This window comes from Acomys russatus, chromosome 7 (assembly GCF_903995435.1).
Source record: "Acomys russatus chromosome 7, mAcoRus1.1, whole genome shotgun sequence".
Classification (NCBI taxonomy): Eukaryota; Metazoa; Chordata; class Mammalia; order Rodentia; family Muridae; genus Acomys; species Acomys russatus.
The window spans coordinates 33,221,989-33,243,666 of NC_067143.1; the positions used below are offsets into that span (position 1 = coordinate 33,221,989).

Genomic DNA, 21,678 nt, shown 5'->3' on the forward strand with positions numbered 1-21,678 from the left:
TTTATTTATTAGCTGGGGACAGGCTCTGCAGCCGGGAAGGATGCATTATAAATTAACTCCTTTCTCAACCATTAAAAATTAATACAGTTCATAATGCAGACCGTCAGTAATTTCTTTATTAGAATAGAGTACTGCTTTTTTTTTTTTCTTCTAGGTTTTGTTTTTACTCGCTCCCTTCCTTGAGCATGCTGATTTTTCTGATGACTGGCTGAGTGAGTATAAACTACCTTAGGGAAGGGTTCTAATAGTCTCTGACAGAGGTTAAAATGGGACAGTGCAGTCTCCTCTTAGAAAGGCAATGTTACTCGAACTTCCCCCTTTTCCTCATTAGGCTCAAATTCGACAGCCCCCATTTGTTTCTGATCCTTCCCACACCCAAAGTGGAAGCCATGTGGGCTCCATTTAGAAACAGAGGGAAGAAATAGAGAGTGAGTGATTTTAGGCATGATGGTGTGGGGGGAAGGGTGTCTCAGGGTATGATGTGCTGATGACAGCTGCTCTCTCAGAGATGGGAGGATTCCTGGTCATATTTCTATCACCTCTAAATTACTCTGGTATTGACCAAAAGAAATGCGAGGGCCAAACTCCAGCTCCCAGGGGGGAACTTGGCCCACTGGCAGCCTGGATCCAGGGACTCTGCAAAATGGGATATTACTTGACTATCCCTGAGGTCTTCTCTTTTTTTTTTTTTTTTTTTTTTTCTCCCAGAGAATGGCAGTGTCAGAAAGGGTGAGAGTTGAGAACTAGAAGAAGGGCAACCTCTGCTGTCTTTACCATCAGAAGGAATAAAAGAAGCATTGCAGTACATACAACGCCTTCATGCCACCTTAAAAGCACTAAGGGAGATGGGCCCGAGGAGATGGCTTGCTACTCAATCTGGAAGACATCTTTTCAAATTCCCAGATGCTATGTAAAAAGCTAGACACACGGTAGCACAACTGCTTATAATCCCAACTGCAACCCTATTTAGAAATAAGAGGCAGATGGAATTGCTTGACACTCATTGAGTCAGCTACGTGGGCACATTAAGGAATGAGTAAGAAAGACCCTGTATCAAACAATGTGCAGATCAATACATGAGGTCCTCTGACCTTCATACTCACGCACTCGTACAAACTAACACACACACACACACACACACACACACACACACACACACACACACACACACAAAGGGAATGTCTTACGACCATTGTTGCATTGTTGAGGGGAGGAAACCATTCTATATCTGCCCCTACATTTCTACTCTGACCCCTGCAGTGGCTTAGGGGAAGGGTCCTAATTATATATTGTGGTTTAAGCTCAAGCTCCCACTCAGTGTTGATGTCTTTGTCAAATCAGCCACGACTGAGTTAAAACTCCTTGGTAACAAATCCCCACAAATCCCCAGGCACGTATTTAAAATCTATTTTCAGTATTACACTGAGCATAATTCAACCAATCAATGAGCCATTAGGAGTTTAGTCCCAACACTTCTTCATTACTAGTGGCATTAGGGCCACCTGACTCAGCAGAATCCCATACGAAGAGTCGCTGTATCACCAGCACTTCTCGGTCTGGAGACAGAAGCAAACACAGTGCCTGGGGAGAGGCGTGGTCACAATATGGATAACAAATTAACCTACACAGCCATCTGGGATAGGACCCAAGGAGACATAGGCAAGAAAGAAATAATGTGTCTCTAGGACTCTTGATCGTTTCCTTCTACAGTGTTTGCCCATGTTTTCAACTGCCTATCTGTAGCTGAACTCATCTAGGAAGCCTGACTCCCTCACAGGTACCTGTAAGTTCATGCTGTATTGGCAGGAAGGGTGGCATGGGGCACCATAGGAGCCCAGGAGCACTAAAAGAGGAGCAAATACCTACAAGTAGGCATCATGTCACCCAAAACAGCATTTGCTTGACATTCTCCAAGAACATACTGCATCTCCCAAAGATGAGGTACAAGTGAAGGTCAGCCATCAGGCTTGAGCTAGAAGATGCAGGCTTGAATACCCCTGAGGCTGGCTCTGGCTCTGGATCTGATCACCAAGTGTCCTTGAACAAGTTCCTCAACTTCTGGAGTTCCTAGACAATCCATCCTTGTCAAGGAAGGGGTAATAACATCTCATTACTGGCTAATTTAATGCTGAAAGAAAGACTGCCGGAGACAAAAAGAGTGTCTTGTGTGCCACAGTTCTGTCATGTCCCAGTTGTGAGACTACAGCATGTCATTTTCTCTGCCTCAGTTTCTTCATCAAGGAATGAGGACAGCCTGATACTTACCGCATAGAGTTTTGTAGGATTCAAGCTACTGGCCAATTCATTACATTTAGATTATCACTACCTTGCCAACAGGAGGCGCTGTTTGGTGTGGAGCCTACCATGGAGGTAACGGACTTCCAAGTTTAGAGTCAGCCCCATCGGTCAAAATCCAGTCTATTGAATTTACTCCTCTGTTCCTCAATGCTTCCTTTCTGACCCACTCTTCACCATCCACCCACTCCCACCTGCTGCCCAGAAACTGTGTGCAAAACTGTTCCTGGAACTTCACAAACAGGTCTATTAAATCCAAGTGTGTGCATTCTTCCTTGCCTAGGTATTTAAGCACAACCCTGAAGTTAGCACAACCCATCAGTCCCACCCAGTGGCAGCAGCCCCTGTTTTCAGTTTCATCTCCCTAAGAAGACAGTGATACAGAGTAAGATTCCCATGGGGTCAGTGTTCTCATCTTTGTGCCACCTGCACCCCAAACGGTTCCCAGTTATTCTAAGAAGTAAAGGAGCAGCATTAACATGGCTTATATGTGGGTGAGTGCACATTTTGCTCTCTAAGGACACTGGGGAGCAACCGTGTTCTCTACTGGTCACTATCACTTTCTCCTGCACCAACCTTGGCTTTGTGGTGGTGTTCACTTCCCTCCACATGGGCATATACCTCCGGAGACGTGACTTCCATTCCCAGACCCAGGAGATATTCTTGAGGAGCCTAGAGTGCTTGTGGTAATTCCATTCTTGCTTAGGAGTGACTTGTCTTAGAATAAATATGTGACATAATTCTTTCCAATGATCTGGGCAAAGAAAGGCACCTCAATCTCAAACCATAAGTAGTGTTAACATGGTGGTAAGCCAAAACGAACACAGGTATTGCAAAGAGAATACCAACAAAACAGAGCTAGAGTCCAACTTTGAATCTTTCTTAATTATTTAATTGATCAAAATAATTATCCAATTTATTATTATGTAATCCCAGTGGGGTAGAGTTTCTGTCTATTGGTTTTAGATAAAAAGTATCTTAACTAATAAAATCAAATGTTCAAAACATGAGACATGCACAATATTAACAAGGACTTTGGACTATATACATTGGCATCTGAAGATGCAGTGATAGGCATTAAAGTAAAAGTCCCTTACTGTCACAGGTACAGGAGACTGCAGCTCACTGCACATAGGTGGTACAACATATGTGTATGGGAGAGATAAGCTTCTGGGAAGTAAAACTAAAGGAGAGAGTAAACCAAAGACAGAAGAGAATAGAAGAACCCTTCTGTAAATCTCTTTGTGATCTCCAGTTGAGCTCACAGCTTTCCAGTTCCAGTTAACCTGTACTTACCTTTGTCAACCATTTTCCAATACCCAGCATCTTGTAGCCTTGACTCCTAAGAACATCTCTGTAGCTGTGGATCTGGGTGATAAAATGCTGTTTCTTAGATTTGCGTAAAGTGGCTAGCAAGAGGTCTCGGGTTTTTAAAAATAACTACAAACTTTGAAAGCATAACATTTTGGGGAGCATCAACCTGGTGATCACTTAAGATATGCCTAGCAAAAATGGCAATGGTAGTTGTGAGCAAGTATACTCACATATGTGCTGACTATAAGAAGTTGACAGAGGACTTTCAAATTCCCATAGCACTTCATCTCCTAAGATACTGTTCATGGTGACTCCTTTTTCTTTCCTAAAACAATGGATGTATGCATTGGCCAGAGTCAAGTGATAGTTTCCTAGGCAGGCTAGAAGAAGCCATATCTACATCATTTTCTATTTTCATGACTAAAGATCCACTGTGACCAATAGTGTAGTTTATTTTCTCAACTGCAAGAGCTTGACCAGGCCACTCAATGCTGAGACCATCATCATATTTCCTTCCAGAAAGGAGCGTGTGTTTCTACCTTCCACACAGTGGTCTGGGAAAAGATGTCCTGAAGATTATGTGCACCTTGGGTTGGCCTTCTCCTTAGGAGATTTCCCACTTGAAAGGTCAGATCTTTCCAGAAATGAGGAACACAGTGAAAATCTGGCTGTGACCAATGTCTCCTGATCTAGGTGGCAGGCTGTGTCAGAAGTGTATTCAGCAGCTCCTAGTCATGGAACAGGAAATGGAACCCTGATCCTTTCAACAGAAGCTGATGGTACTCTGCCAGAAATCCTAAGGAATGCAGTGCCATGTCCTAACTCTGGTTATTCCTACTGAATACAACCTCCCCCTAGCCCTCCAAGAAGCTTAAGAAGAAATGTGATACAATCCATGCGAAGGGGTTAGGCCCATCTGGGCACTTTCAGAGTGTGCTACATCATCTGCCTAAAGGCAACAAGGAGACACTGAACTCCAGGATGGTTAGAGTATGGTCCACTGCATGTTCTTACCCACAGAGACAATGATAGGCAAAGCTCCAACTCAAGTTTTATGGTGCGATAGATTTGGAAAGACTGAAGACCCAAGGTCATTTTGTTTGCTTTTGTTCTTTAAGTCAAGGTGTCATCAAATCTTTATCCTTTTGCCCCAACTACTCAAGTGCTGGATTATAGGTGTATGTCACTCTTTTAAGGCAGCAGGGTGCATCATCTAATAATTTTTTTTCCAGACAGGGTTTCTCTGTGTAGCCTTGGCTGTCTTGGAGTCACTTTGTACACTTTGTAGACCAGGCTGGCCTCAAACTCACAGTGATCCACCAGCCTCTGCCTCCCGAGTGCTGGGATTAAAGGCATGCGCCACCACACCCGGCTGGGTGCATCATCTAAATAGAATATTCTAAGAATGTCCTTCTTGAAGTGTTGAAACAATTTTAGTGCTCAGGATTTAAGAAGCCCATGGGACAAGATATATGTAATAACTTTTCCCAGCTTTATTGGACCATGGAATTTTGGGGTGCCCCAGAGGAAATGTCTGTTAGCATACCTCTCTGTATGATTTCAGAAATCTTGAAATAAAGGAAGTTGGAGGAAGGTGCAAGAACATCCGGACTCCTGGCTTCCTAGCTAAGGAGAGAGTAGAGCTTCGGCTCTTAGTTACTGAGCATTAGAAATGGAGCAGGAGGTGAACAAGAGCATCACATCTTCATCCTCCCATTTACGTGATACAGTTCATCCACAGGTAGTAACAATAGTGCACATGATAATCGTTTTCTATTAGACAGTCATATGGAAAGAGAATCCTAACAGTGACCACAGTTAATGATGGAAGACCTGCTGCCCTGAAGGTTGGATGTGACCTCTTTTGTTTTTCCAGCTTTTCAAAAATAAAAATATCTTCAAAAAACAAAAGCTGGTGAGCACATTTGAGCATGTATTTACTATCCTACAGAATCTATCCACATGAGATGGACATTTTGATGATGACTGTAAATAAAGCTGAACACCTTGAACATCATCACCGCTCACCATAACTAGGAGCTCAGACTTTCCAAATCACTCAAGATGAAACCATAAAATTTACAGGTAAAAGATAGAAAAGATTGTATAGATCATGATATCCCAGAAAGACAAATATTACATGTTCTCTCTCATTTGAGGCTTCTAGTTCCAAATTGTCAGATGTGGGTATTTATCCTATAACAACTACAGAAGCTAGGAAAATAAAAAGACATGGTTCCTGCTCTTTTAAAGACTAGATTAACTTTGCTTTTTATTTTTTACTTTTTTATTTTACATATTTTTTTCTTTTTCATGTTTGGGAGGGAGTCTGCACACACATGTGTGCATTCATGCAAAGGCCAGTGATGTCTAGTGTCTTATTTTGTTGCTCTCTGCCCTGTTTGTTTAAGACACTGTCCCTCCCTGAACCAAAATCTTATCATTTTGATTAGGCTGGCTGGGCAGCAAGCACCTAGCATCCTCCTAGCTCTATCTCCAAGGCTGGGGTTGCAGTCATACAAAGACAGGCCTGGTTAGGGATTTGAACTCAGGTCCTTCTGATTGCACAGTGAACACTCGCAGCTAGTGAGATACTTCATCAGGGAAGTGTCCTTGAAGACACTTTTACTTGATTTTCAAACTCTGCTCCTAAGATGGATGTTTCTACCTTCTTAGAGCAAAAGAGGTAAGTCCCACATCCTTCCCTTTGTATTTGCTAGGAAAGGCAGAGATCATCACCAGCCATTACATTTCTTGTCTATGCAAGATTCATAACAAATTCCCTTTGAGTTAAGTCTTCCCAGGCAGTTTCTAGACTCCCAATTGCAAAAGATGAGGCTGACCATGATCCTCACTGCAACTGGATGGACAGCATGTACTCAGCAACCTCAATACCTGTGTATCCCAAGCTCGAGGCTTGGAAAAGGCATCAAAAAGCCCACATTGGCTTTGAGTCCAAGCAACTATCTTCAGCTCAGTTATAAAGCCCATCTTTGGGTTACTGTTTGCTGTCTGTGTCTCACAGCTAATTCTGAATTATCACCCATTAAAATTCCAAATCAGGGGCTGAAGAAATGGCTCAGTCAGTAAAATGCCAGCTGCATAGCCACAAGGACCCATGTTTGGTTTTGTTTTTTGTTTTTCTGTTTTTAATTTTTTTATTAATTTATTCTTGTTATATCTCAATGGTTATCCCATCCCTTATATCTTTCCATTCTTCCCTCCCTCCCATTTTCCCATTATTCCCCTCCCCTATGACTGTTCCTGGGGGGGATTACCTCCCTCTGTATATTCTCATAGAGTATCAAGTCTCTTCGTGGTAACCTGCTGTCCTTCCTCTGAGTGCCACCAGCTCTCCCCCTCCAGGGGACATGGTCAAATGTGAGGCACCAGAGTACGTGAGAAAGTCAGATCCCACTCTCCACTCAACTGTGGAGAATGTTCTGACCATTGGCTAGATCTGGGTAGGGTTTTAAAGTTTACCGCCTATATTGTCCTTGGCTGGTGCCTTAGTTTGAGCGGGACCCCTGGGCCCAAATCTGCCTATCATAATGTTCTACTTGTAGGTTTCTAGGACCCTCTGGATCCTTCTACTTTGCTATTCTCCCATGCTTCTCTCATTCAAAGTCCCAATAGGATAAAGGACCCATGTTTGGGTCATCAGCACAATGTAAAAATGCTAAGCATGGCTACACCCAACTGGAACCCTAGAGTAGAGTTGAGGTTTGTAGGCATAGAAACAGGTGGATCTTTGGTCACTTGTGTTCACCCAATCTAGCTAATGATGGGTTCAGGGAGAGACCCTATCTCAAAAGATAAGATGAAGTATGGCAGAGGAAGATGTTTGATATCCACCTCTGACTTCTTCTACACAGTTACACACAAAAGTAACCAATAAATAATATTAATGATAATAATTAATAATAATGAACAGCATCCTAATGCAGGCCCTAGATCTGAAATCAGTCAAGAAGAAAAGTAAACTTATCGTGGGAAAAATCTGAACTGGAAAAAAAAAATCTCAGGAGGGAAGTTAATCTCCCCACTCCCTGAAGATAAAGCGAAGGCCAGAACCCACCAGGGAGACAGGTAGTCCTGCTCCACCATGGCATCTGGAAGGGAAACAAAAGACCCACTTCACAGCCTACTCACTTGCTCCTGCTGGGTAACAGCTTCCTGTGGCCTCACATTGCACCATGAAATGACATCCCTCCAGGATGGCTGGGGACCTTATCTTTCGTCACCTTCAACCCTGAAGTACATCCTTATCCCGCAAGTACTTTTTTAAATCCAATTACTGTGTATTTACAGTGAGCATAATTATATCTAATTACTTAATTAGCATGACTGCATGCAGTTTCTAACTTTAAGTATGTGATTATGGCCGTGAAGTACAGAACAGATGAGGTCATGGCTATCAACAGGAAGGCGGGTTGCCTCGGCCCAAGGAGACGAACGTGAGTCAGTCTCTTTGTGCCAGGTGGCTAAACCTTGGAAATGCATGTTCAGGTATGCTTAGAGTTTTCAAATCATTTGGGGTAAATGTGGTTATTTAATTTCCTGTCCCTGTGTGTATGTGGGGGATTATCACCAAATAGTATAGTTAGCTATACCATATCCAGGGACTGCAAGAGTTTGTGTCCAGAAACAGTTGCTGTTCTCTAGGGGTTGAGAGCCTCAGGGTGAGTATGTGAGTGCATTTGCCCTTCAGCTTGTGGACATAGGACCTAATTCCCTTGACTCCCAAGATGTCTCATGCTGACTTTCTACACATCTCCAAAAAAGAAAGGAAGCTGAATGTACCAAACCTAGCATCACAGAATGCTTGGAGATATGCTAAACATCCTAATTAAACCTGAAACTCAGATGAAAAAGACACCAGAGATGAACAATCCTCACTTATGTCCATTTAAAAGATTCCATGAACTACTGCCTGGAAATCTGGGCCCGGGAATGCCAGACCAATAGCCAATCTAATAGCTAAATGTCACTGTTACCTTCACCATGATTCAGCCCATGGTTCCCCTAGGGGTGGTTGTCAAGATCAACCAGCATAAGAAAGGAGGAGCACATCAGAACCCCACACCTCCACATCTGTCTCATCCTTTTCCATGTCACATCTTGCCAGTATCACCTCCCCCATCAGCCACAGGCAGCACCACCCGTATGCCCATATGGCAACCTTCCATTCTTGGTTGCATACTTCAGGGAGCTCCCAGATCAGGCCTGCAACTGGATCTTCTTGTCATTAGTAGAGCCAGCCTGAGATCCCGCAGAAGAAAAAGCTAGAAAGCTACACTCTGCCTCTGCAGCAGCTGCTACTGTTGTGGCCTCCGATATTGGCTCTAGGAGGAGCCTGCTCCTCCCAGACAAAGAAGCCCATTTCCCATATTTCATGTGCGAGTCCATGATGCTGAGCTAAGTGGCTAGGGAATAAACACCCATCATTACCCTGAGCTAAGTGATGTTTGTTAGTACAGAGCTTGACAGAAATCTATATCATACAGATGCACTATTAATACTGCATTGCACACACAGGCTCTGCGCTCCCCCTCTGCAGCTGAGAAATCAGCTCCGGCAGTTCCTCTTCCAGAAAAGGCAAGCTCCAGAACTAATCAGCCCAGAAGCAAAGGAGGAGGCAAGCCACTTACTCAGTCCCATCAAGGCCACAGACAGAGGCCCTTTGGCTCTGTTTACTTATGTGGAAAGTTCATAGGTGGGAGTGGAAGAGTACATAGTGAGGTTATCTTGGGGAAAATGAGGAGGGCTTAAGGCTCCAAACAGGTATATTGTGGCTGAAGAGGTCTAAAGGGTAGGATCTGCACTCTATCTCCGGCTTTAGCACTTAATACAAGAGCAGTAGATGTTTGTTAACTGAGTAGATGAACAGAAGAGAAAAGGGCTTTGCAGAAAACCAACAGATAAAGGGATTTTGGCAATCTCACAAAAGGAAAGGGCTATGAAGATCTCAGGCAGATCTCCAGGTCCCCTGTGATGGATACGGGCAGTGACAATGAGGCTGGCCAGCCAAGAGGGGCTCATGGTTGAATGCATGCCTGTCCTTCAAAGTGGAGAGACTCTCAAGGCAAATTAGCACTGGGGAGCCATCTTGAAAGTGTCACATGGGGAAAATGAAGACATTGGCAAGACTGCAGAAAAGCAAAGAAGAAAAGAAAGGGGTGGTGGAGGTACATGCCTTTAATTTTAGCACTTGGGAGGCAGAGCCAGGTGGGTCTCTGAGTTTGAGGACAGAATGGTCTACAGAGTGAGTTTCAGGATAGCTAGGGCTTCTCAGAGAAGTTATGTCTAGAAAAAAAAAATGAAGAGAAGTGGATGCATGGAAAGAAAGGGCTTGGGCTGGAGAGATAGCTTAGAGGTTAAGAGCACTGACTGCTCTTCCAGGGGTCCTGAGTTCAATTCCCAACAACCACACGGTAGCTCACAACCATCTATGATGTGATCTGATGCCCTCTTCTGACCTGCAGATATACATGAAGGCAGAGTACTGTATACATAATAATAAATAAATCTTTAAAAAAGAAAGAAAGAAAAAAAGAAAGGAAGGAAGGAAGGAAGAAAGAAAGAAAGAAAGAAAGAAAGAAAGAAAGAAAGAAAGAAAGAAAAGGAAGGGATAATTGGGAGCTTGCAACTGGCCCACAAGAAAGGATTCACCAGACTATTGGCATTCACAAAAGTGTGAACACACTGGTAAGTCAAGGGGCCAGTTTTGACTTTAGCACACCAACTGACCTTTAGCCAGTGATAAGATGGAAGCGGTTTGCATTTGTCTGTGTAAGCATCCACCAGAATTATGTTAGTATCTGCTGCTGGAATAATGCAGAATAGGACACACTTCAGAAGGCAGGTATACATCTCCACAGAGGATCTAAGGCAGGAGATTATCAGGAGAGGCCAGTTTAATGGGAACTAAAAACTGCCTGCCTTAGTGTCCCTACTTTGTAAAACAGTTTGTTAGCATATTATAAGGCTATATATTCTTCGCATATGGTCCAGCAATTACCTATAATTACTAACACATATAAGTTCAAACCTTATGCCTACTCATCAACCTGCACCTGCCTTTATTGTCCCAAATAGGCAACCACAGACAATGAAGCTATCTATTGCCCATTTTAAAAAAAGTTATCCTGAATCTTTAACTCCTGGTACCCTAGAATGTGAACTCATTTGGAAATAGGGATACTGCAGATATAATTATTTTAAGTATTCACAATGGAGTAGAGTGGGCCCCTAATTTAATATGCCAGCTGTGCTTCATATAAGCCATATGATGATACATGGAGTGATTCATCTGCAATCCGAGGAACAGCCAAGGTGATGGCTTTCCCGCCAGACACTGAGAAGCTCAAAAGGATGCCTATAAGTTTCAGAAAAAGCAGGACCCTACCAGCATCTTGAGTTCAGGCTGTGACAACACACCCATGCTGGGTGAAGATGATTTCTTGGGCTGCTTTGCTACGGAGCTCTAACAAACCAGGATAGCTTCTTTCAGTAGGTGAGTGAGGGATAAAGTGCAGAACATACAGAATATGGAAAGCTGCTTAATAAACAAAAGGAAATAAGCTGTTGGGCCAAGAAAAGATGTGGCAGAACTTTAGTAGGGGCATGCCGCTAAGGGAATGAAGCCAAGTGGGAAGGCTAGCGTCACTGTGACTCCAACTATACGGCAAGTAGAAAAGACAAACCACCAACCACAGGAACAGTAAGGTCAATGGTTGCTGGATGTTGGGGTGTAAAACAGAGGGGATTCTTAGCTCAGAACACAGAACTGGCAAACACCAAGAGACAATCCTACTGAAACCTGTGGATTTTATCTAAAAGTAATCTCTCAATATTGTCACAATGCTACCACTTAACCAAACTGAGCCACACTTACGTCAGATTTTAATGATAGAGCAGCAAACTGTTGTGGCCATGGGGAGCAAATTGGAACTCTACTTTCTGCTCAATTATAAACCTAAACCTATTCTAAGAAGAAAAAAAAAACCATTTAATGACAGGAGCCATGGTCCCTTAGGGTCTTGATATGTGATCAGAGAAATTATAAGTACCAGACAGAGGTTGACCCAGCCTTGTGACTACAGGGAACTTTGGTCAACCTGGAACATACTACACAGAAACTATCCTTCTATATATGCTATCTCCCTAAATTCAAGAGGCATAGAGGATTGTAGCATCTATACAACGCCAGGTAATTGATTTGATGAATAAAGCTAAATGATGCATTCCATGGTTCTTGTTTATTGTTGTTTTTATTATCCCAGGCTGATTGTTGGGAGCTGTGTGATCTTCAGCGAACAACCAAAACTTATAGAGCTTCAGTTGTTTTATCTGTCAAATGAGGTAACAGGCTCTTACTTGGAAAGTCAGTTACTGATCACCTAAGATAAAATACTTCAAACAGGAGATCAGTGCTTGGTCCAGATGCTGAGGTTGCAGATCGGCAACTTTGCTAAAGAGCCTACGTCATGATCCATCCATGTTTATCAGCTTTTCACAACCATAACAAATACCTAAAATCATCGACTTATAAAGAGAAAATATTTAGGTTGGCTCATTGTTCTAAAAGTCCTGGTCTCATTAGGGATCTGGCAAGGTTTGGGGTGACAACAGCAAAGAGCATAAGGTAGAGCCCAAACCATTCACCTTGTATCCAGAGTGGGAAAGAAAATGAGGGAACGTGCCACTCAATACCTTTCAGGATAGAGCCCCAATATCCTGGAACTTCTACTAGCCTCTACTCTTAATGTTTCTGCCAATTCCCAAGAGGGCCACCCTGAGTACCAAGTCTCTAACACATGGGCTTTTGGACACCTTCAGGATCCAAACTATAGCACCATCTGACATGCGTTATTTAGTGTCTCCTTTACCTTAGTATTATGTTGTGTGATCAGTAGAAACTAACAAACAAACTACCAGGGCTGAGGAAATGGAGATAAGTGCATCTCCAGGGCCTACTGGACAGTTGGCTCAACATACTTGGCCAACCTCAAGTCAAGGGAAGACACTGTCTCAATAAATATAGGTGGAGTCTGACATCGTGTTGTCCTCCAGGCTCCCACATACACACATACACTTGAACACATAGTGTGAATGCATGTGTGGGTGAGAGCAATTATATGACAAAAGTGCTACAACTGGGAAGACTGTAAATCCATGTTTGGGGAACAGTACACATTTATTTGAGAGGTGACAGGGTGACGTAGAATCTGGTTTAAAGTCATTCAAGACTGCTACATGGTATTGCCTGTAAGCCAGATGTTAGAAAGAAGCAAGGAAGAAAAATCATGTTGGCATAGTGTGAACCTAGGAGGGGTTCATGAATGTCTGGAATCTTTGTGGCATTATAGCATAGTGTATTAAGGAAGAAAATGGTATGGGGCAATACTATACAGAGTAAAGGGGTGTTATTTTTTAAAGGAATTATAGTAGGGTAGCAGTTAGGAAACAATAATTGCCAGTCTGGAAAGAAAGGATAAAGGATGGAAAGCCAACAGCAACAGGCAAAAGCACGATGTACAGGGCACAATGGTGAGGGGTTTTCTAGAAAGCAGAGGATCTTAGAAATTAGTCATGGCTGTAAGTCAAACTGAGAGGGTAACAGCAATGTATGTCTGCTTCTGTCTTTTTTTCTAGAGTCTAGGAGAATGCCTAGCACAAACTCTTCCTACATGTGCGTTTGACAGAGAAGCTAAAGTCTTCCCAGCATAGTGCTGGTCCAGCTGTGTGAAGAGATCAAAGAAAGAGAGTCGTGAGTATCCTAGGGATGTGGCTCAAGAAGTGGACATGTCACGGCACAAGATGTCATGATATGTAGAAGAAATAGGCAAAACACATTCTTGGAGGGGGACAGCAGAAGGAAATGCCAGGCATGGGGACACATTCCTGCTTGTAGGCTGTGATGTACTTACCCTGGGACAATGGGGGACACTACTTTGGAACAAAGACAGTTATAGGCACCTGAAGACCAATGAGATGAAGAAGATGGAAGCAGACCCCGCCCCAAATAGCCAATTTCCTCAACAGAGATTAGGTTCTAAGGAAAGAGATGAACAGAGAGCCCAGGGCTTCAGAGACAACCAGGATGCCTTCTCTCCAGCCTGTGAGAAAGAGCAGAAGCTGACTCTGAGGATAACAACAAGTCTAGACCTTTCAAGAAATTACATTACTGCAGCCCACAAAATACACAGAGGTAATCCAGGGCTGGACGTTGTTATGCACACATTTTTCCATCTCCCTAATGATCCACTTGGATGGGTCCATTCCATCTCATTCTGTAAGATCTAGACCAAGACCCTCAACTGTGTGACAGAGATGGCTACATCCATTTTCTAGTGCTTTTGAGAATAGGGAAATGTTTGCACAAATAACAAGGGGCTTACTGGGCTCAGGTTGGGTACACAGGGCCTAGTAGCTGCATCTTTATTCAGGTCTTTCAGAATCCCTGTAAAGGCTGAATCAATTCAGAATAAAGACAATGTCAAATGCAGAGCATTTGTTAGGAACATAAGCAAGGCGATGCAAGCATCTGATAAAGGATTGGTACCAGGTGATCTTTAAATATCCTTGCAGCCTGACTTGTGATGAAAAATGCCATGGACCAGATTGAAGACAGATAGAAAGTGAGAAGCTAGGAGCCAACCAGCATCCTAATCATTCCTCTCCAAAAGGTCCCGTGACTTGTGGTAAACACAAGGATAAAGGGGGCGGGGCACTCAAGGCTTAACCCATTGCTGTGGAACGATGTCTGAAGCCAGGAAGCTCTGTGTCCCTACAACTTCTTCCCTAGTGACATACTTGTTTAAATGGGACAAGGGAGGGAATCAGGTGGAGCAAGCCCTGAGAGCCTCCATATAAGTTGCTCTCTTTTTTTTTTTTTTTTTTTACCTTGCAACTTTTTTTTTTTATTAATTTATTCTTGTTACATCTCAATGTTTATCCCATCCCTTGTATCCTCCCATTCCCCCTCCCCCATTTTCCCATTATTCCCCTCCCCTATGACTGTTCCTGAGGGGGATTACCTCCCCCTATATATTCTCATAGGGTATCAAGTCTCTTCTTGGCTACCTGCTGTCCTTCCTCTGAGTGCCACCAGGTCTCCCCCTCCAGGGGACATGGTCAAATGTGAGGCACCATTGCCAGGAAACTGGGACAGAGGGGAGAGCATCCTATTGTGACTCTAAATGAGAGACGCATGGGAGAATAGCAAAATAAAAGGATACAGAGGGTCCTAGAAATCTACAAGTAGAACAATATGATAGGCAGATTTGGGCCCGGGGGTCCCGCTCAGACTAACGCATCAGCCAAGGACAATACAGGAGGTAAACTTTAAACCCCTTCCCAGATCTAGCCAATAGTCAGAATATTCTCCACAGTTGAGTGGAGAGTGTGATATGACTTTCTCACATACTATAAGTTGCTCTCTTAATACCCTGATTCTCACTACCCTTCCAAAGATGTGAGCCCAGCTTAATATGCAGCACTGTAGATGCTCCTGTCTATTGATGTGCCAAAGCACATGTGGCTTTAACTATGACAATGGCATCTCACTGTACATAGAGTTGTGTCATAGAGTTATTTCCCTTGACTAATGAAACGTTGGAAATCAGAGACCCACTGCCTCTCAGCCTTTCTGTCCCTGCTTGTGTGGACCACAGGAGAATTATCCAAACACAATTATAATGCTCCTGCAAAGTACTTCTCATGCCACACAAATTCTCTGAACATAATTAGTTCGATCCACTGTCTATTGATAAGGCAAAATGGAAGGCTGCATTAAAAAGATACTTTTCCTCCTCTAGCCTGCAGGTGTACATGTAGGCATAACACTGTATATGTAATAATAAATGAATAAATCTTTAAAACTAAAAGATACTTTTCCTCTGGTCAAAGGGCTTGGACAATTGGAGCCAACCCATGATCTTCCTGTGATAAGGCTTTGTTTGCTCCCTCTAGCTTCAAGTCTCCACCAATAAACCTAGAATCTTCACCAACCTCTGCTTGCTTACACAGAAGTAGCCTGGCTACCTAGACAGCTGTGGTGGCTTACACACCAGAACAAGTTCCAAAAGGAAACCTCTGCATGCACCATGTTCTCCTGGTGTGGCGCCTCCTTGGTTGTGAGATTTTTCCCCCTGACATCTGAGGGCACTTATCTGGTCAATAGCTCTCTCCACAGACCTTGAGTTCCCAGAGGGCAAAGATGCTGATGTCTCAAGAGAAATTTCCCTCCCTCCCATGTGCCAGAGTCACCATTGTCCTATAGTTGTGCAGGTGTCACACAAACCCAAAGCTCCAGTGAACAGATATGACCCTAGGATCAGACTCTGCATCAAGAGGTCAGAGCATCCACCAAGTGCATGCAGGGTTGCTCATTAGTCAAGACTCTGTACTTGGGAATTTTCCTGTCTATTAAAGTTTGTTTGCAACCCAGAAACCAATGCTTCTATATGAACATTTACAGCAGAGGCTAAACAAGACAATAATTGTGCATCTAACCACAGGTGTGTATGTACATATTTAACTGGTAGATGAAATTGCTTATATTTATCACATGCAATATAGTTCAAAATTATTGTCTCAATTTTCATACCATAAGAAAGTACACTCTTTTAGTGGTCTATTCCAGGCCACATTTTTCACATTTAGTGCTTTTTTGTTGTTGGACATTTTGACCTAAAATGGCATCTACACATAGCTCTGAAATACCATCCCATGATCCCAAACACAAGATAGTGACCATATGTCTTATAGAGAAGTGTGTATACAAGATAGGTGTGATCAGTTGTTACATTAGTTGTGTATGAATGAATCAGTCATACCTGTTGTTAATTAAGATGTTCTTGAGCAAAATTACACATACAATACCAATGATTATGCACAGGTTTGCTGATAAAATCTTATAAGCAGAGACTCATCAAAACCTAACATTGAATTTTTCCTGCATAGACTTGGGGGTTCCTAATCCACCGTCCACAGAGACTTTATGGAAAATAACTACTTCAACCAACAAGAAAAACATATATATTCAAAACAGCAATGACCAAAGAATACTGCAGAAGAATGCCCTTCCTGGCTACCTCCAGCAAGTCCAGACAAGTCTGATCTCAAACAAGCACATAGCAGAGGGACTGTTCTTTGTACAACTTCACACTGTAGATCTGAAACCTTATCCTTTCCCTATGCCCATGCCTGATCTAGAACCCAGATATCCTTTGTATGCCAGCCACAGGAAGCCTCTGAAAAACACTACGCAGATTCTAGATATAAAGGCAAATGATGGCCTGCAGTGACCCTAGTCCAACCCTTCTTATTGCTGAATGGCTTACTGCATAATCTCAGAGATAGAGGAATAGAAGCGAAGGCTGATGGGATGTGACCCAAGACCTACTCTGCTGCTAGAAGTCCCAGCAGGAGCAGCAAGAGTTATGAGCGTTCAAGAGTATGACCCAAGTACCGAGCACTCAGACCATGGGATAAGCAAGACCAGAATGCACCTTTTTTCCTAACCCCACCCCAGACTGACTGAGACATGAAAAGAAGCCACTGGTGGGAATCCTGTCAGCTGCAATGGGGCACTCACAGCCTTTAGCATTCGGTCTGTATGGTGAGGCTTTTCCCTAACACATTTACTCCCATCCTTTCCTGGGGTCTCTGCCCTCTACCGGGATCTCTGTACTCTCCTGAGTAGTGGACTCATTCCCTGGGAGGCAGGAGCAGTGTGAAGGGGAGACGCTGTGCATTCATATCAATCACTGGGCATATTGAGCGTGGGGACACAGGAAGGAGACCAATGTGTTGGCTGGAGGGACAAGCCACCACAGCTTCAGGAGCTGAGAGGGGACCTAGCAGGGATCAGAAGAAATACAAAGAGAGTGGCTGCAACCAATAGGAGGTGAGAGATTTAGAGGAAATAGGTGCCCTATGTGGTAGGAAGGGGAGGATTCCTAGAGCTTTTCCGGGGGTGGTGGGGGCAGGAACATACTTTGGGACTGGGATGGACAGCTAGAGAGAGATTTCTATTCAAAGGTACCTACTGCCCCTCCCGTAGAGGGCTGCATGGATCTTCTGATGATCTCAGAGGCTGCTGTGTAGACACAGCCAGACCATATGTTTTAACAGCTAGGCTGGCTCTGTAGAGAAGACCAGCCTCTTTTGTGTGCCCTGCCTTACAGGGGCACCTCTCCCCACTCAGAGCAATATTGGGCCAGGTAAATAAAAGACAGAACTAAACTTGGACCTGTGGCCCTCTCATCCTGGGGGATTCTGCCAACTGGCATCTTCCTGTCCATGTTATTCTCTGTAGTTAGAGACAAAGAGGGAAAGTCTCCTAGAAAGGGGGAGGTAGGCAGGTGGAAGGTTACCCTAGAAGGTTCCAGAACCCCAGCAACATGATTTGCTTCCACACCACCCCCTACAAAGAAAATGGGGGACAGCATCCAATCCTATTACTTACACGTATCTGGCTTGTGGCAATTGTGTCCCTGACGGAAGTACTGGGGGTTCTCAATAACTGGAATGCGAGTCATGCCAATAACCACTGTGTCCGGCCCAGCGTCCAGCGAGGAAGGTGTAGTGATCCCATGGTTGATATGGTGCAGTGGGCTAGCTGAGTCCTCCTCGCCACTGATAACAGCCACAGGACCTGCATAAACCATAAGAGACACAGGACCTAGTGAGGTCATATCTACTCAGTACCACACCTGCCCACAGACCCTCCACTACTTTAGCACCATGTTTTCCATAAGAATCCTGGCCATTATAAAAAGTATTGCCCAAATTCCCTGAGTTCTGAACTTAGACAACTCCAGCCAACTTCTCTTCCTTGGAAATAACTGAAATAACTGGAAATAACTCTCAGCCATAGAAATAGTCCTAAAATAAAAATGAATTTAAATAATCACGACATAAATATTTTTTTAACTTTCTTCCCAAACCCAAATTAGGTCAAAACAATAAAACCCGTGAGTTTCTTTTTTATGTAGCGATAACAAGACTTAAAAACAGAACCCTAGAAGGGGTTGTCTCTGTTTGGCCCTCCTCTACTTGGGACATTAAAATATCTGCTGTTGAAGAGCTGGGGAGACACCTCAGTTGGTAAGATCCTTGCATCAGAAGCATGTGGACCTGAGTTATGTCCCCAGGACTCACATAAAAGCCAGGTACAGTGGGACACACCTGTGATCCCAGTCCTAGGTCAGCAGAGCAAAGAGGATGCCTAGAACATACTGACTAGCCACAGAGCTCTAGCTTTGGCAAGAGATCCTGTCTAAGGAAAATAAGGAAGGGAGTAGTTGAGGAAGACAGCCATTGGTGAACTCTCACCTACATACACATGGGGTGGGGGTGGGGAGTGGATCGCCCAAATATACAAAACAACAGAGTAACATATCAGAAATTCTGATTCAGGTATTCTGGGGTGCCACCTGAGCATGAAGATTCTAAATGTTCTCCGTGTGTTTTGGTGTATGGCCATGACCCAGAACCTATGATTAGATTAGAGGTCCTATGACCTTCAGCATGACCACCAAATATCCAGAGGGGTATGACATGGCTTCCACTGGACTCTGCCATAACCTTCCATCACTCAGAGTGTTGCCCTGAGCCTCTCCTAAAACACATTTTCACAAGGGGCTGTAATTAGGCTATATCACTGTTAGCCTGGTGGTAGCTAGGCTAGCTGGCCCACTCTTGAAACATCCACATTGTCTCAATGTCTACAAATCATACCAACTACACCGTCACTAATCCCAGCCTCCCACCCATTTTCTAGCCTTAAGAGAAAGTAAAGTGACTCAAAAGCACAAGTTGGTAGAGACAATTAACGCTGCAGTCTTTGCAGAACAGTGATTGTGTCTGGTGGTGTGATTCTTCCATACACACACACACACACACAAATAAAATTCCTGTAAGGGGAATTAGCTGTGACCGTGGCTTTATACAACTGGCATGTTAAGTGGCTGCTTTGCTAGGCACTGGGTCCCCAGACAAAGTGCCTGCTGCGATTTGGTTTTGCGGCTTGAACAATATTTCCACTGCAGAAATCCATTACATCTTACTGAAGTTTATGGAGAGAGTATTTCCCATCAAACAGCGAGGTGAAGCACCAATGAGGCGGAACTAAATGGAAGACTGGTAAATGCAAACTGCAGGCCATGGATTCCACTCAGTCAGCACAGGCGGGCTTATTCCAGCCTGTGACAAATGGCTGATGGTGTCTGGAGACCATGTGCAAGAGTGGCAATAAGTGGTTGCCCAAATGCCCAGAGTAATCACCTGACTTGAAAAAAAAAAAATAAGGAATGTGGTCCTGAAAACACTTTCATCAGAAACTCATTGGGAAATTTTTCATAGTGGTTTGCAGGGAAATGAGGAACACTAAGCCCTGGTATTGGTCGCCCCCAAAACCATCACTAAAATACAAAAGAATTGAAGCAATAAATATTTGTGCACAAAGAGAAAGAGAGGAGAATAAACAAGGCATTTCAACAACATTTGGGAAGTTGAAAAACACATCAAAGGAAGGCAGTGACTCAGAGCAAGACGAGAAAGTACCATGGCACGTGCCCTGTTGGGAATGTGCACCCCAGGAGGAGGGTGTCCAGAAAAGGCTATGGCATAAGAGATAGGGCACACTGTAAAATGACAGGAAGACCCATGCCTAACAAGACACCTGGGCCCACAACCTTGTCCCTGCCTCACAGGAGGAGCAATTCCTTCCTACAGAAGTTGAAGCAAAAGACGCAGAGGAGTGCTTGCATGATGCTCAAGGCTGAGCCCTTTCTTCCTGTGGCTGGAACAACCACATTTGTGCACAGCCTTCCTGATATCCATCCACCCCAGCGCCAGAGGATGCGAGAAGATGCTTCCCCAGACAGAGTCAGAAAGGAGGCTTCCAGATGTTGACATTTTTTTTTTTTTTTTTTTTTTTTTTTTTTTTGCCTTTCCTGATGAAAAGACACCCTGGAATCATCTCACAGTGAGGCTGACAATGAGCACAACAGCCTCATGCACACAGCCTGGAACCTGCTCAGATTTCCAGGCCTCAATTCTGACATATAAAGAGACAGTGTGGTGTGCAAGATCTCCAGATACCTCAGGAGAGTCACTGCATGCGAGACGAACATCCGGGGGGGTGGGGGTGGGGGGGGGCTACAAGAAACGGAGGCAATGTACTAAGCAGAAGTCCCCGAAACCCAACACAGAAACAAATGGTCTACGAGGTAAAGCTGACACCACACTACAAAACAAGGAATACGCAAGGGGCAAACAATTCAAAGGCGGGAAGCGTCTCTGGAAATTTCCTCATCAGCATTTTGAAGTCAACGAAGAGTTTAAGAAGTCAAGAAAAAAATCTAGCAAAAATTAAAATGAAAGGAAAGAAGTAAAACCAGGAGGAAAAGTAGATTTCTAATGGCAAGATGAAACAATAGATTAAGAGAAATTCCAGAAATGACAGAAAGAGATACGACTTTTCAACGTGGAATTTTACACACACACACATACACGCACACACACACACACACACATCACAGGCAAAAGGAAAAAAGAAAGTATTTGCCAATATGTAAAAATTGACCTATTTCCCTTTCCAGGAAGGTCAGGAGGAAGGACTACAGAAATACAAGGGGGTAGGCAAGGAAAAGCCAAGCAAAACACCCACCTCGGTTCTCAAGAACAAGGGATGAAGGCCCAGGCGGAGGGAACAGTGGTGCATGCAAGATTTACAGCCAGCAGCCCTACTCACTCTGAAGTTCAAGGCTTAACTGCAAACAGAAGTCACTCTCTTTATGATAATTATCAACCATGAACCCCAAGAAGAGGGAGATAAGCACCCAGAGTGTCCATATGTCTCTTTCTTTTTTTTTTTTTTTTCAAGCATTATGGGATACGGGTTAATACGATTACATGGAAGAATAAGTAGGTCTTGGGAGAAGATATAACATCAGGATGTCGACCTGTGTGAAATGCTGTTTCTTCAGTCTGTCTGTCTCTTAAAAGGTCCTGGAGGATCAAAAGCCAATAAAATTTTCCAATAGTTTGTGACAT

General features: G+C 43.7%; 1 protein-coding gene across 7 annotated transcripts in view; it reads right to left on the reverse strand.

Annotated features, from left to right (window-relative positions):
• Ntrk3 (neurotrophic receptor tyrosine kinase 3) overlaps positions 1 to 21,678 on the reverse strand; it is a 379,071-nt gene that overhangs the window by 140,707 nt on the left and 216,686 nt on the right. For all 7 annotated transcript variants that reach the window (XM_051148743.1, XM_051148741.1, XM_051148747.1 and 4 more), the window contains one exon: positions 18,086 to 18,274. In XM_051148743.1, the coding sequence (XP_051004700.1) occupies positions 18,086 to 18,274 (189 nt within the window). The remainder of the gene's footprint in view (positions 1 to 18,085; positions 18,275 to 21,678) is intronic.